Source organism: Bombus huntii, chromosome 7 (genome assembly GCF_024542735.1).
Source record: "Bombus huntii isolate Logan2020A chromosome 7, iyBomHunt1.1, whole genome shotgun sequence".
NCBI lineage: Eukaryota > Metazoa > Arthropoda > Insecta > Hymenoptera > Apidae > Bombus > Bombus huntii.
The window spans coordinates 2,201,170-2,218,841 of NC_066244.1; the positions used below are offsets into that span (position 1 = coordinate 2,201,170).

A 17,672-nucleotide genomic window follows, 5' to 3' on the forward strand; every position below is an offset into this window, starting at 1 on the left:
GAACACCATAAAATATGTTATACAAATTTTAATTTCCACGATGAGAGTGATACCGATAGCTGCCGCTACGTTGTTTCACGTGTTTGTAAAAAGTCTAATATTTCCTGGTTCACACGCCGAATTCATTAGGCCGAGATTAATGCTAGCGATTACGCGGAACAAAATTCCGTCGTAAGCTGGCCAAACGGACGTTTTTATTCGACGTAATTACGCTTGTACAACTTGGCCACGTTCCGGGAACCATAAATCCGTCTATGCATTGCCACTCTACGAATTCGAACTTCATTTTCACCTCTTTCCGGGGAGAAAAATCCCAGATTTAATCATATAAAACGCCATAAACAAAAAGCGGCAGGATACGCGTGTATAACAAGCGCCGGATACCTGCTTATACCTAGTTCGTTAATCATTCGCCCATGGCAATTCGAATAAGCATTAGACGCGATACCGGTAGAAATTGTACTGGAAAAAAACGACTGGTTTCGTGTTCGTTTCGTTCTCTTTACCATGACGTCTGAACTCGCACAGAAAATTGAAAAGTTAATCATCTTCCTCTCTTTGTCAACTTTTTCGTTCCGTTTGTTCAGTAGATAGAATAAACTACGTTGCAAAGCGTATACACATACGTGTGACACTCCCACGCACCGAACGATGCAACTCGCGAAAGACAGATTCAGCTTCGTTCAATTCGACGTCGTTTACCGGACGCGAGTTCAACCCCTGTGAAATATTTCGGGAGATCTTATCTCTGACCGAAAAGATTAAACGAGCAATTATCAAGTTTGGCGCCAACAACCGATGCGTTGTAAATTTAAAAGGGTGTTGCGCGGTTCTACACGGTATAAGAGTTAGCAAATCTGGTATTGGATACAGTGGCTACAACAAGTAGATCGTTCCGCTCCATTAGCCGTAAAAGCGCGTGCAATTCGTTTGTACGGCCGCCTACCGATGATTAGACATTCCGCGAGCGAACCGTTCCCGTTCGCATTTACAAGCATGACGCAAGAGTATTTCGCCTCTCTTCCTGTTTGCAAGGGTTTTGCGGATTCTCCCGATGAAGTACATAAATGTACGGCTTCAGGAACGGAAGCAGGGTGTGGTCAGGAATTGTCGTTCGTATAAAAGATAAGATACAAACAACTAATGGACCGTGAACTGTTGGTAAGATCCACGCGATGGATTTACTCCACGTTCTCTCGTTGGGGTGAACAACGGGCGACGAATATTCGATTCGTAGGAGATATAGGTATCCCTGAGACTGGACATAGATCACGATCTCTCGACACGGTGGTGCTCCCACCAACAAATAGATCGTCCCGGTCCATTACGATACACCGTGTGCGGTGCAGTCTACATCCGACCGCCTGCCGGTAATTAGGTACGGTCTGCGTGAGTCAGGCTGGTACACGCGTGTAACGTCGCGCGATTCGACGGTGTAACTCACGACTCGACCCTCTTCGACTTTCGAGCCTAGCCGAGCGGAGTGCGTGCTCGAGTGCGTAGACTCAAGCGCGACTCGATTATGCGCATACTATACGAGCGACGGTGAATCGTGACCCGCCGCGCGAAACGAATCAGCTGGCGGAGCTTAACCGCTACGAAGGATTAAATTCAATTTCCGACACTCATCCTTGCCGGTGGGAGGAGACAGATAGAGAAGCTATGGAGGGATAAATAGAGAAGCAAAGCATCGATGATGATCATTGCTTGTCGAGCTGAAAAGCGTTCTTCATTCTCCTTTATCCATCGGTCGGCTCCCTCCTAGTTCATTCTCAGATTTAAACCCTAGTCACCGTTTTTTCTCCACTTGTAACCACGTCATTAAGTTCGAACGATGTTTTAGTTCTCGCTAGACGATATTCATCGCCGCTTCGTGCCAACCGCGGCCGGATGAATCGTCCGATCCGATATAACGTTTCGCGTGGTTCGCTGCGCTCGCGATGCGCATACAGAAGATTGCCGCTTCTATCATTTTACGCGGACGTATAATTAAACGCTGTTAAGATTACGCGGATGATCGTTAACCAGACGGGCAGCTCACCAGAGAAAACGGTTTTCCATTCACCGGCACAAGAGGTGGGATATTCGTGGCACACCAGTCGAACCCGTATTTCTTCATAAATATCCGCGTGATCGACGCGCTAATAGCATCGATAATACATCACAGCGTTATCCCGACTTACTAACCGTATGCGTTATACTTGAAATCTCTCGTCGTTGCCTCCTTTTTTCCTCAATCGATGCTATTATACGTTGCTCAGTCGATTTTTGGCAACCAGGAGATAAAGCGTTCCGTTCCAACACGGCAAACAAATCGTTCGCGTTAATTCCCTCGCGAATCGAACGACCTCGATCCTTTTCCCCCGTCTGCCGTGAACGAAAGCATTTAACCCAGGTGTTCGAAGGGAAAGGAACCATCGCTCGTGCGAAAGCTGTTCACGAATTGTTGATGCGTCCGTTGAACGTTCGAATGCTGCAATGAGCACCGGTTTTGTATATCGGCAGGAAGGATTCGACTCCCGAGGCGTAATGGAACAAGGGATAAGGGCAGGGGAGAGGGCAGAGGGGAATATTCGTGGCACCGGTGCACCATGGAATTTGATACACGCGAGCTTGACTGCAGGCAACGAGAGTGGGAAACCGGAAGAGCAAATTGACTTAACCATACTGTTCGGAGGTATAAATAAGATGCGGCCATACGTTGTATTAAAATTACTCGATCAGAGAAAATTGTCGAGCGAACAGTAAGAGATAAAGATAAAGAAGAAATTCCGTATGCATAATGAATGCGGGCAGGCAGGTTCGAATCCGATATTTTATTATACTTTCGGCCGCGAGCCAACGAAAACGCATGTACCTTCAGCTGGAGTACCCGCCGTGTTGCCGTCCGCCCAAAGAGTCGCGGCCGATATTTTCGACTCGCAAGAAGGGAAAAGAGTTGTTCGCGTCTATTTTCCGACGATCTGTAGGTGCGTTTCACGGTAAAAGGAAAGGGAGCAGGTCAGATCGATCTGCGGGAGCGTAGATCGGCCATGGTACCAGTCGTCCCATGAGATTAACTCGCTGCGCCAGCCTAGCAATATCTTACGTAGGCGCTGCGGCTCTACGTGGGCCGATGCATAACCCGACTATATCCAACCACCAAGTACATGTTTCGCTCGGTAGGCAGGAGGGAGCGCGTCGTGGAAGTACAGTAGCGGCAGCCCCGGGCATCACCACGAAGGGCACCTCATTATTTATCGCGATATCAACCTATATTTCACACACATCTGCACAGCTAGGGAGAAAAAGAGAGGCAGCAACGAGGAAGGCTGAAAGAGAGAGGGAAAGAACGAGAGAATAAGAGGATGCAAGTACGAAACAGCAAAAATATTACGCGTTGCTCCTTTTTCGCTGGCTCACGCATCTCCTACCTGCTTCCCCTGTGCCTCTTTCGTTTTCACACGTTCCGGTTTTCTCGCCACCTATTTCTCTCTATGTTTACGTAATCGATGTGCTTGCACCTGTAGCGACCGGTAGCTACAGTCAGGCTGTGTGATATATCTGTTTTCTTCGCTATTTCAAGCAACGACACGTCGCTTACCTAAATACATACTTGTAAGATGTGCAACGTTCGACGTACGTACGTAAAGGTTCGCTTGCGTTGTTCACCGAGGGACGATCGTCCGGTGAAAGGAGAGGGTCGATGTCGCGAATAAAAGTCTCTCGTAGGCCAGGAAGTTTCGACACGCGCGAGAACGGCGTTGCATATAAAGGAAGACATGAGCCGGTGAACGAAAGAGCAAGAGACCCCCCGCGGATCGGCGCGGAGTGACAAATTGTTTTTCTTTCTACCGTAGGCCCATCGTCCGTGGCTTTCAGTGGTAGAAAAGATGCTCGGCACGATAATGTTTCGGTGCGTTCGGTCAATCGAGAAATTGCGGTGAGATGCCGTCGCGATTAGACACGAACGACGTCGTTTGCGCAAGTCGATTGAATTTTTTTTTCCAATGCAGATCATTATCTTGTCACCGCGCGAATCGTTTAAGCGTAATTTGCTGAAATATTCGTTGTATGCGGGCAACGAGGCTAACGCATCTCGAACGCGATGGGTCAAACACGCTTTAGCATACGCGCGCTCGTTGTTCAAAACCGATGAAGAAGCGAGAAAGAGAGAAAGGACGATCCGAATGCGATCCAAATGCAGCACGACTGGTTCTCCTCGCGCGATCGCAGAGAATCTTAAGCACCTGCCACTTAAGGACCGGATTGCTCCGCGGGAATGAGAGAGTAGGCAGAACGCTCGAGCGAGAGGGAAGAGGGAAAGGGAGAGGAAGAGAGAGAGAGAGAGAGAGAGAGAGAAAGGGAAGGAAACGGAGGTCAGGAGCTGCGAAGATATCCTTAAGGATCGAACGATTTTCAAATCTCTATCGAACTTTAACGTGGCAAAGAGTTTTCATCGGTGAATAAAACGATACAGTACGGCAGAGAGAAATTCGGATTTTCTTCCCCAGAGAAGAACAGTGGATGCCGTATAGAACTTACATACTCGCCTGCTCGCCGATCGTTGATCGGTTAGGTTAGGTGGTTTGTATCTACAGCGACCGGGGAAAAGAAATAACAATGGACGATCCTCGGCTCGTGCTCGAACTTGGTCTCTGCAGTTTCTCGATGCACTGGTTTAGCGGCGCCGCGCTGCACGACCGGCGATGAAATCATAAATTGGTGAACGCCAGCCCGCCGGCACTGATAGCGAACAACCAATAATTATGCTAATACATACATCGTAATGCATCCAAAGAGGCGGTCATTCGTACGTATACCGTAGGCTCGCAGAGCTGTACGAGTACGAGCCAGTGCGCGCGTCTTGCCTTTGACTCGCCTCGCGTCGTCGATTCTTTCGGAGCGCGACAACATTGACGCGCGTCCCGAACGACTCGTTCATTCAAGGCTGACTCGAGATTCGCGTTCGATCGTCCCTCGCGAATGCGAGCCTTGATTCATTGTGACACGCTGGCCGAGTCTGTTCGAGGAAAGAGACGCGCACGTCGAAAGGGGCCGCGCTCGTTAGGGCATTTGTTGTATTCGCGAGGACAGTGTTCAAAGGTGGAAAAACCCGTGGCGACTAGTCGTGCCACGACGTAGCGATATCGGAACAAGGAATGAACGCGAGATCACGTGAAAAGACCATCGAAAGCGATGCTTATCCGATGCGCGCATCTCGTCGAGCATACACCGTTAATCAGCGTTTCGCTGCTCGACAAGATTAACGCCATTAACGCCTATGGTCCCGAATTAAGAGAATATTATCGCGACGACTAACGCCATTCGCTGACGCGTTGTTAATAGCAGTCAGCAAATTACGTCGAATGGCTTGGTAATCTATTAAGATAAGCCGTTGCTTTACATCGAACGCACCTGCTTCTCTCTATCTTACTTCCTTTTCTCCTCTTTCCTTTCCTTACCTTTTCTTCCCTTTCCTTCCCTTTTCTTCCCTTTCCTTCCCTTTTCTTTCCGCACGTGCCCGTTGTAATCCTTTGCATGATCTGTATAAAGTTACGCTTAGATCGGATCGCCGGTTTCCCTTGCTCTTTGACGTTTCGAATGTCGAAGAAAGAACGTGTTCGCGTCTATTAGATCGTGTTAGATCCACCGTAATTATCGGTAAAAGTATTTTATAGGAGAGAACCGATCGAACTATCTCACGGGGCGAGTATCGTATTACGGAAATAATTGTCCTCGGGGAAGGCTACTCGCATGAACAGATTCGACCGCGTGGGAGGACGTAATGCAACAAGTTTTACCTCTTATCAGTGGCTATACTCCTCGGTTTGATGGACCGATCATTTAGATTATGCACCGATGAAACGCGGGTTTCATTTTCTCGAGTAATGACGGTCGTTCAGCTGTTTTACCAGAGAGATTGGCCATCCTACGAGAAACGTTTGCTCGATCATGCGCGGGATCAATTAATTACAGAGACAAGTGGAGGCACCTTCCATTAATTCGTTTCTCGCAACAATAAAGAATTCCGTATCGACCCGTCCGCGTCTTTAAAACGACGATCACAGACCTGTTCCAGCAGACGGAAAAAATAGGGCTACCTTGGAATAAATTTAACGGGGAGCGGCGTACAGGCAACGTGGATCGATCGTTACCGATTTTTGTGCCAACCAAAGAAGTTCTTCGAACGCGTTTCTCGGTTTATTACGGTTAAAGCCAAGGATAGAGGCAAGGAAAGAGCGGTACTCGCGGAAAGACCGAGACTTGCTCGGTTGAGATCCGGGGCAACAAAAATGCGAATCAGGTTTCCCGTGCTCCCATTAATCTCGGATATTCCTGGTCATTTCTAACGACGCTTCTACGTAAGGGTACCCAAGTAGGTACGTACACCCGCAGAATTTCCTTTCGACTAAAGTTTCTCAACAGCTTTTGTATTTAAATTCCATATCGGTCGCGGTACCTCATCGCCCACTCGCGCGTTCCATTTTTTATTTCCTTCTCTACGTTTTATTTTCGGGTCCTATAGAAAATGACATCGAATTAGTAGGAGAGAATGTAAACCATTCTCTCGGTGGCAGCTGAACAAAGATGGTTCTTGGTTTATTAAAATGCAACCGATCGTGCGGGTAAAACGTGATTCGCGGCGCGGTCGACTGCTGTCCTGTACCAGGACTGATCCGAGTCCGGGCAACAAAAACGCGAGCCGGATTCCCCTTGGTCCCATTAATCTTCAAAGTTCTCGCAATTCCACGAAGACGAACCGTGCGAAGTCGTGAACCCACGCTACTTCTTTCCTGATACTTCTGGACCGCGGCTAAAAATTCCAATTTTTGCTGTTTTGGCCAATGAGACACACCGATCGATCAAACATGCGATCACTAGGAGCGAATGGGTCATGTCCCGTAAACGAAAGTACCCTGTCTGTGCGCGCATTACTCGTCAGTTATGCGAACCATCGCATACGAGCGAAGCCGTAATAAATTCGACTTGGAACGTTACTTGGCGAGTTGGCGCGGAGACGGTCGAGAAGTGGAAGAAATCGTGCAACGACGGAGATTTTTCAACGAATCGGTGCAGAGGGTGAGCAGCGCAAAGGGAAAAGGGAGAAAAGACCGTGTTATTCAGGGATGCGATTATTAATCGGTACGATCGATTAAATCGCAATGGGATACGGCCGATTGCGTGCACAGGATCAATAATATCGCGAACGGCTTACAAGGCGCAAGGGGATCCTTTAATGCGAGGATAGGTGTATCGATTATTGCGATCTCGTTTATCCGCCTGTTCTTTTGCGAGCCACTCTACCAGCCACTCGCGCGGCCTTCCACGATCACGGATTGCTCTCGAGACGGTCACCGCGCAATTACTCCGACCGCTTGGAAATCCAAGCATGCATTGATCGTTCGAAATCACCAACCCTTTTGCGGCCAGCCGGTTGCATCGACCAGGTTCATCGATACCGAGAACAATTAATATGTTTTACAGGGAAGCACCGTTGGCAAATTCGCGAGATGATAATCCTTATCATTCATCGGTATATTTATCGACCAGCAAAAAGGGGAGGGTGCGAAAAGAAGGAGAGGACGGTTCCTCAAAGAGAGGAACACAAGAGTGTCACTGGACGTTGGTTCGTAGATCGTATTCTATCGGATCGGTCCGCTCGAAGCGACGACGGCCGCGCGAAAGGAAGGAAGAAAGCGGGAGGAAAGGAGAGGAAGGAAGAAAGGAAGAGCGAGTAAAAGGACTATAGGAGGTACGCCACGAACACCAGACAGCTATCTTAATCGACGACCTTTCTCTTAACCCTCCAATGTTTGCGCCGCACGCTCGGCCGACAGTTGCTTTTCCACGAGTTGTATTCGAGGAAGGTCTGTCGTGGACAAGGAAGATCGAGCAACGGGCAACGGAGGCGGATGAATAAAGGATGGAACGGAGGAACGCGGAATCCGAGGCCAAGGATCGGGCAACGGAACGGCGCAACCGGCTGGAACGCGAGGAAAGGACAAGATACGCGTGGGCGGTTGCCAAATAATAATAAACTGGTCCTTCGAGTTGCCAGTTTTTCGCTCCTCTTTGTCTCCGAGTATTTATATTCTCCACTTTTTGTCCATACGTTCGAAATCGTGCTTTCAAGACTCTCGTAAAACTCGGAATTATTTGGGAAGATATCGTCGATAAGTTGACGTCTAATTGGCGAGGACGAGCGTCGATCCTTTATCGCATCATTCTCGAAATTAACACATCGATAGTGAAGAACGACGCGACGGAATATTTCTGCAACTGGTGAACGATCCTACGAATGGAATACGAAAGGCAGTTTCTAGACAGAGACGGGGGTTTCAGGGATCGTCCAAGGTCTCGTTGCGATTTCATGATGTGAAAACTCCAATTATCGCAACTCGGTACGCCAGTCTCGACTCGGTTAATACGCGTAAAAGTGTTGGAGTAAGCAGTGTCGCGACGACGAGCCGTGTGTTTAAACTGCAGATTTAACTGTCGACATCCGCCCACGGCATGTGTATACCGGCCGATTGTAAAGGCAGATTACTAACGAGCTCTTCTGCACCCTAGTATCCTTTCTACATGATTATGAGAGCGTGTAAAAGCGATAAAGGGAGAAACAAGAAGAAAGTCTGAGTAGCGGAAAAGTGGCACGCGTAATAATGTTGCGAATCGAGGAATACCGGCCGCGTAGCTAATAGTCTTCTCGCTGCCGACCATGAAAGGAACATTAACGGGTATCACTGATGTCATTAAAATTCGATACGTATAATTTTTAGAGCATACGCGTAAAAGAGACGAAGGAAAAGGACGGAGGGGAGGGCGCAACAGGCTCGTTCCGTGTTCGCGCTTGCGCGTCTGAGTTTCTGTGAACGATTCCAACCGGTGACAACGAGATAAACGGCAGCTATTAGCCGAATGCCGAATTTACGAAAAATAAAGGTTGCTTTCGCGGTGACCCTCTGAGGGAGGCAAGCATGGACGGAGAGGCGATAACAAATGACGGGACATACGTTGCGGCGATAGCTTGACAAATATATATTAAACTATTTTAATGAGAAGTGGCCACCATATCTCATCGCAATTACCGGCCACCAACCCGCCGGGGGCCCCGTTCGACTCGTCTCTCGGCTTGCTGTTCCACGGCAAAAACACGTATCCTGAGAGCAAAGGTTAAGAGATGGTCTTCTCGACTACAGCTTCTTCAAAGGGAGAACGCGCGTATCGCGTCGTGTCGCCTCGTGTCGCGTCTTCCGATCGCGTAAACGTTCCACGATTCGATCAGGAAACTCTCCCCTTTTGGCAGCAGTCGCGAGCCAACTGCTTGATCGAAGCGTGAAACGCGAGAGATTCGATGATTGACCGACTCGCGACTCTCGTCGCCTCGCAATCTTCGACAGCGAATACATGCCGAGTGATATCCGTGACATTTCGATATTCCTTATCCAACTCTCCATAGAAAATCAACGTCGGTATGAACCCGTTGTACGTATACGCGTGGCAGAGTCCCCGGGAAGACTGGTGACGAGAAAAAGAGGGGAAAAGCACACACTGTCCAAAGAGAAAGAAAGAGAAGGGAAAGCGAAGGAGAGAAGGACGAGTTGGCTCTCCCGCAACCGACTCTCCAGGCAACAGTGACTGACAGCTCTATAGACTTCGTCGGGTTGGTAGCATTGTGCGGACTTCTCCTCTCCTCTGGTTTCTTCTCCTCACGGTCACTTCTGCCGCGGCGGCACTCTCGCGAGCTCGTATGTAAAGCGGCGTACTGGCCTCGGTACCGCTCTAGACGTTTAGTACCGTACGTCGTGTATACCGGCTGTAACTGCGTACCGCGAGACGACCTCCGATATTTCCGACACCAAGCCCGATTTTTTCTTCTAGTGCTCGTTTTAAAGCGATTCCAGTCGCGGTACCTGCTTGCGCGTCGATTACATAGATGCCTTTTTCCTAACGCGTGCATTCAGACCAAACGTGGGACAGCCGCGATTTCCCGCGATTATCTATTGCCGTTTAATTTCTTTCGTGGTAATCGGTCAAGCGCATCGCGATGTAATTGCTACTAGATACTCCGCGTTCCGTTATCGAGACGCGATTCGATCGAATACAGCGGCAAACATCTGAAATCGCGAATACCGTGGATAACGGCCGACTCTCGAGATGGCCATTTTACCTCTGGGAAAAAAAAGTTTGGATCGATTGCTTGACAGAGAAAACGCGACTTTGCAAAACGAAAGAGACTCTGCTTCGTTTCGATTTCGCCTTATTTTTGCCCTTGTTCTTTCGTTTCCCGTGGCATTCGCGACTTTTCGCCGACTATTTGCGGCCTACGAGCGGCTGCGGGCATCGCTCGAGAGGAACAGGGTTCGATGAAGGAAATACCCAGGTGAAAGAAAGATGCCAAGAGGTGGAGAAACGAGCATCGAGAATGGAACTGGGATGGAAGTAGTGAGATGAGAGAGAGTGGGGTCTGCGAGAGGAGGCAAACACGCGCATATTTATTTATGCAAACGGAATACGCATCCAGCTAATTGTGCGGTCGCACACCCGCAGTGACTCACGTGACGGCTACTCGGGCATCGTTTCTGCATGTCAATTCGCGTGACAAAGGATCGTGGTTCGCCGTCCACCCACGAAACTTCCGGTTCATCCTCGAACTCTCGCCTCTTCGTAGATAGCTGGCCAGTTCGCGTGCACAAGGACCTTCTCACCGCGTGGTCGCGCAATTAGCCGTTCTTATGTGCAAATGACAAGAATTTTAAATGCGCCTACACCAGATAAAAACGCTGCGTGTAACGAGCCAACGAGTGTTTCCTGGAATTCCTTCGATGCATTTTTCGTGGCGAGCGTCGCTCGTGAATTCGACCTTCCATTCGAGTTCCAACGTACCCCGTTTCTTCTTCGTTTCGATCTCACGGCGCCAGTCATCCGCGTCGCGCAACCCAGTCTCGCTCTATACTCTATCTATAATCTATACTCTATGCGTAAGATCGCGGCAGGTAGGACGCGGGGCGCGGCGCGGTGGAGCACGAGATGAAAAAGAACGCGTAGATAGGAAGGAAGAGCGAAAGGATCGCGAGGAATACTCTTGACAGTGGTGGACGACTGTCAGTCCATCAGAGAGTCGGCGAGCCGGGAATACCGAGGATGGCTTCTCAGCTTACTCGACGAACAGCTCTATCTGTCGAGCACGAGTTGACAAAAAGCGGCGGTCCGCGTGGTCGCACGCACGACCAACGGAAAGCACTGGGACGGCAGGGGGTTAGGACCCGAGCAACCGAGAAAAACCCTCGGATACTGTTCTCTGTTGCTGTTCAGGAAGCTGGTGGTAGGAAACAAGGACGGGGAAAAAGGCGTGGGACATTGCGCGTTTATCTCTATTGGAATTTCGAGTTTATTCGGAAACCGCGCGATTCTGTTCGCTCGATAAATCTCGTTGCTAGGAAAAAGATGTCGTGCTTCTTTTGCTGAATTTCGCCAACGTCGCGATAATAACACAGGGCCAACGTTAAACGGCTGGTCGACCTACTTCGGTTCGCACAACTCGACACGATTTCGTGGATACGAAGTTAATTAGCCAAGAAAAGGCGGTAACGAAACGTTTGCACGAGAAACGAAATATATCGCGAAGAACGCAACCGTGAGACCGTATTTCGGCGTTTCGAAACAGCGTACGTGGTAGATGCATACTTAGTGGCGATCGCTCCAGTTCGTTTCGGTTTTATGGATCGCCGTGAAGGATTATACGAGCGTTCAAAGGAAGATACTACTGCCTCCGGGAATGATTTAGTAACTCAACGTTGCGAAGGATAATCGTATGAAATATCATCGCATCGTAACGCAGCAACGATCTCGCCGCGTATACGTATACGTACGACGAGTGCCTGGTGTGCGCGGCCTCGTTGACCTCGAAGAATGCGAGATCTTCCGGTAAACTTAATGTACGGGAATTTCGTACAATATTAAGGAATCTTTTTTCATTCGCGATGAAACGTCGAATGATGGGGTTACATCTTAACCCGACGAGTTTCATCGCATTAGTCGAATCTCGCGACGATTCTCGCGAACCGCGGCCATTCCCTTCACCGCCGGGACGTCGAACCCTTCGTCGAATCTATCGATCGAGGCGGGGCGAAACTAGAGCCGTGATTAAACTATAAAACGTTTGGAACGATGAAATGAAACGGACTTATTAGATATCCCGCGTAGCACGAACAGAATTTAAAACGTACTATATTTAACTGCAGCGCACGATCGCGGGCGTTGCAAACCGGTCTAGCAATTACATGGAAGATCGATTGCAGCCTTTTAATAGGCCCCTCTTAAACGGCTAAGACTTATGAATCTGTACGAACGAAACTTCATAGTTTTCCGTGATAATTGTCTCGGATATGCAAATGTTGACCGTGTAGTTGGATGTTTTTACGATTCCTTTAAACCACGCGGCAATGCTCGCGTTTGTATGTCGTGTCCTATCGACGAGGATCGTGTCGATAGCGAGGCCATCTATCGCTAGACAACCAACGTCATCGCCGGCGCGCAGCATGTAAAAGTCGGCATACCAGACGCGGTTCGTCGCGTCATCCACGATTTACAGCGATAACTTTAGCAGTCGGACAATTTGTACCTGTAACAGGTGAGCTTTTGTCGCGGTTCCAGTCACCGCATCATCGCCTCCGCATACCGCTGTCGTGCAGTTAAATCTCGCGAACCAGACAGCATTCGAACGGTTTCGAACCGATTTGTTCGAAAGAAAACGAAGGTGACGAAAGGACTCAGATATGGAGAGACGGACGAAAAGACCAAAAGAGAATCGTACTCCATACTCTCGAAGGTAGAAGCGCGAGCATGCTGAGAGCCTTTCGAGGCACCGTATTTTATAACCGGTGTAGACAGCCACCGCACGTACAGACGGTTCTCTACCTCTGTCGCGATGCTTGTACTTACTTACGTACCACATAGCGAGGGCTTATGCTCCTTCCTCGTGGTCCGAGGAACGTGGGATCACACTGACCGCCAACCCATGCTCTTGTCCACCATGGCGGTCCAGTCTGCTTTCACAACTTTTTTCTCTTCATTTTAAAAAGACGCTACTGCCACTTCAAGAATCGTTCCCTCATTGTCTAAAAAACGAAACGTGAAACGCCGATGTGAATTTTCCTGTATACAAATCGCCACGTGGAAGCGGCATTAGAAATTCGATAGAATCCCTTCCTTTCCATTTATCGGATGCCTTTGTGTCCAGCAGAAACTTTTTAAAAGTACGAGAACTCGATTCTCCTCGCAAGGCAAGGGTGCGGGGTATTTCGTTCGTGCGCGCTGGTATTCAGCGAACTATGGCTGCACGATGCTCGGCCTTTTCGAAGGAAACCCACGGTGGATTGTATTCCGTATACACCCCGATTGAAATCGATATTCCCGGCAAGGTCGGTGCGCAACAAAACCAGCGGAACAATGCATCGGCTGGTATACATTCGCCGAGCACGGAAATAACGGATAAAACTGCTCGCGATTTAATACAGCTCTCTTTCTTCTTTCTCGACCCTCTGCCGGCTCCCTAGCCGAGCGTCGCATCGCGTGGAATTAGCCAAAAGCGCGAGCGAATATATAGTATATTGATTCGGTCTGCGTTTCTTTCGAGTTCGAAACGGGGACGAAGAGGAACGGTAAGGATGATTGCATTAACTAAAGAATAATTCGCGCGGAGTCGGGATTACCTGATATGTATCGTGAAATAGGAAGCAGGAGAATGCAATTTAGAAATGCAAATCTAAATTGGAAAATTATACAAATGTGTTTGAAGAAGGATGGGAGAGGGGCGCGAAACTAGTGCGGCGTAAAACAAACGAATAGGAATCAATCTGTTGATAGAAAGTGAAATTATCGTCGTACGCGATCGCAAGTTATTAGATTAGTGGAGAAAATTGTGAACATCGTAGTCGTAACAAGATACCTAGTCAGACGTATCACGTGCCAGCTTTAATAATTCTGTGGAGAGAAATGCTTTCGATAACATCATTCGCGAACCGTAACTGCTTGTTTACCGAACAGGTGACGTCAACGTGAGATTAAGCGGCAACTAATACGAAAGATTAACGAAGACGCATTAGAGACGAGATTTCCGACAGGAAGTCGATGGTGAGGAGCGAAAGTGGTTCTGCGTAGAATTAGTCGGTAATATTATCCTGATAATGCTCGGTAATAATTCATTAGCATGATCGCTGGAACGAAAGTGAAACTTGTCGTTCCACTTTTTCTTTCTTTCCTTTTGAATTTTTCAAATTGCTACGTCGCGTCGACAGGAGGGCGATTCTTGACTAGGGAAGAGATCCTTTAAAATGAGTCAGCAATTTTCTTTGTCGCCTTTTTTCAGCTTTATCTTGCTTTCCTCCTTTTTTTCTCTTAGTCTTTGCGTTGTTCTCGTGTTATTCGCTCGGCGAGTTGCAGAAACCATGCAATGCCTCTTTAAGGTGGCAACAGTGTTGGCGGGAAAGTTATTCTACCGGCTGCCAGTAAATCATTCTTCGTGGACTCCTGCTTTATTATCTACTGTCTCTCTTTCTCCTGCTTTCGCTCGGATCTTCGTTGCTTCCTTTTCATCTTCCTTCGTCTATCTCGATGGAAACTCGCCTCTCTCCCTCTCCGTTGGAATCTTTCTGTAATAGCTATGTACCTTGGTAGGCATCTTCCTCGGTTCCTCGCTCGTTCGTCGCGGAAAACGCGTGAACAGTCGGATAGAATTTTCAATGGGGTCTTGATACCTAATTACGACACCTATGCGACGAACGATGTTACGGTTTTCGTTGTTATTTACCTTTGAAAATGTTAAGAACGATCGGTAGCGACGAATCGGCCGTAAGCACGTAACGAAGTAATCGATCATCGAGATGTAATCGCAATCGAATCTCGGGATTCCACATTCTCGTCGAACATGGCCGGAACGATTTCACCGGGGAACACTCGGATCACGGCTAGATGGTCGGTGCGATACCTCGAACGCGAGAAGAAACTTTAAACTGTCATTAAAGCATCTCCGGCTGGGATAAAGGGTTCATTACCACCATCCGGGACTCGCGTCTCGATTTCTTCTACTTCGAGTTCCCGACGGTTGGCACACACCACGACTACCATCCTGCAAATTACGTTCCACGTTGATAAATTTACGAGTTTTCTCTTCTCTCTAGACGAGTTAACCCGCGACCAAACGATCGCAATGTCAATTACCTACCTGTCGATCGACTCGATGTAATCGGTCACATGGTACTTGCGATACTCGCATTTTTGCTCGTCGGTGATGAATTTAAGGTTTATGGAATAGTTCCGTTTGGCTGTAAAAGTAATAGTTTCATCTGACCTATCAAAATGGCGCGTTCGTTCGGAAAAGAATACGTTGCATTGAGACGCATACCGGTACATTTTCGTAAGGGACATTACGAAACATCGTACTTGTAATCCATCGAGGGTAAAAGGTGGCAATACACGTCCGTATAAATAACATGTGCTGGAAGCACGCAAGCGTCTGTCAACGCCTCCACATGCGTCGTTGTAACGTGTCCCCGTAACTTTTCCAGTAGAGAAAAAGCAAACGGACCACTCGCAAATTAATCATCTCGTTTGATATTACAAACGGGCCACCTCGATGACGTTTCTTCGAATGTCATACTTTAAAAACACTGCGATATGTATTACTTCGAATACGTTTGCGACCGTACAATTTGTCGACATGATGCAACTGTTTGTCAGCATTCAATTAATTTGAATACGTTGATTTTTTCAGGTACAAGCTACGGATCCGGATTGCGGCGTGAACGCCATGGTAAATTACACGTTAGCCGCGGGAAGAATGGAAAGCGAACAGTTGATGGTACGCAGCGATACCGGAGACATTTGCGTCAGAACACCGTTGGACAGGGAAACAGCTCCCTATCTGGAGATTCCCGTCATCGCTACGGACAGAGGTACGTACCACTCGTCTAACCACTCTCCATAGAGTTATGCGGTACAATTATTTTACGACAAGGAACAAACTTTGTATTTTCTATCACGTTGTCGCAGCCTTTGCCGAGGCGTCTCGTAACTTTTATCCGATACGTCGTTCTATTAGCATTGGCGTTTCTTAACGAATCTTCCGTGACCAGAATAAGAGTACGTAAGGAAGAACCGCGTGAACAATGCGTTTCCCCGGCCTTATCGCGACCTCATAGAGGAGGTACAACGCAGAAACGAAAATGAAGAAGAGAGGGCAACGATGTGCGCGACACACGGTGGAAACGTGGCATCAGGAAGAAAAGAAGCAGCTACGGGAGCTGCACGCTGGTGGAACAAGGAAAGGGCGAGCTATCGCTGTGCCAAGATCTAGCAGCCCTGTAATGGGGTGTATGATTTATGTCGTCGGTGTACGGTGTGCCCATTTTCAACAGCCTCCTTCCTTCCAAGTTATCCTTACGAGCGAGGACAATGACTGAAGTCCATTGATCCGTTGAAACACCGACATTGACCTTACAACAGATAGCAGGTTCTCGGGCGATTCAGATTCGTAGGAGATGCGTTTAAGAAGATAATAGAGATAGAGAGGGAATGGCTAGCAATCAAGAAACGTCGAATTAATAGGCAAATTAGAGAGCAAAAGAAAAATGAAAGAAAAGGAGGAAAGCGAACACGGATCGTGTGCGAACGAAAGGAAAGGAAAGAGAGAACGAAGGAATAGAAGCAAAGAGAGCTCTATTGCTGGCTGTATACCGTTTTGCAAACAGGAGAACTCTCGTCCATAATTGTCGCTCGTTATCGATACGATTGTTCGACGTGCTACCAGACTCTCACAAGCACCATCGGCACAATAGTACCGCTCGGATATGATGGGAGAGCAGCGTGCGGGCCAACCACGGGACCCAACTTACCACGCGAGCCAGCTTCGCGTGATTTATACCACCTGCTGACGACTCGAGACGTTGCAACGGCAAGCCAGTGCAAGTCAATGTGCTTCGACTATGCTGCGTCTCAAGATACGCGATTACGAAAAGCACGAAATTAACAGCGAGGTGTTAGTCGCGCGAACTAGCCTGCGAACACGCGACCATTGCTCAAATCTTGCTCAAATCTCATATCTGTATTTGTAATACCAAAAATCGCTTACGCTACTCACGATTAGTCTGGCACGATTTTGTCATTTGGACATTTACATTCGATTTCATTTGTCGATTTGTCGATTTACATTCGAGTTCAGGTCGATGACTACCGTGGTCCAAGAGAGAAAAGCAATCGTGGATAAGTATCTGTTGATAAGAAGGATGATAATCAAAACGCCGTGCATTATTGCGTTAATGGTGTCGGAAAACGGCAGAGCTGCACCGATAATTATTATTTGCGCAGTCTTGCTATGAATCGTGATAGAGATCCGCGAACGGTTGGGTAACACGTGTACATATACTTCCTCGTGCGAGTCACTTTGTTCTCCTATAGGACAAGCCGCGGCTAGATACGTACGTAGACGCCGCCGCGCCGGCCCCTCGGGGGTTGCTGGATAACGTTCTTCGGATAATGAACGTAAAAATCGACCCTAGGAGTTTAAAAAGCAAGGGCCACGCCGGTGCGCGAGGCATCTTTATGATTTTGTTAAAAGTAATTCTTTTCCTCGTTTCTTTCTCCCGTTTATTTAAAACGAGACAAGATGCGTGTGTTCATCTCTGAACAAT

General features: G+C 48.2%; 1 protein-coding gene across 1 annotated transcript in view; it reads left to right on the plus strand.

Annotated features, from left to right (window-relative positions):
- Positions 1–17,672, plus strand: part of LOC126867746 (protein dachsous) — a 216,981-nt gene that overhangs the window by 156,723 nt on the left and 42,586 nt on the right. Inside the window, exon 2 of the mRNA XM_050622607.1 lies at positions 15,758–15,938. Within this exon, the coding sequence (XP_050478564.1) occupies positions 15,758–15,938 (181 nt within the window). The remainder of the gene's footprint in view (positions 1–15,757; positions 15,939–17,672) is intronic.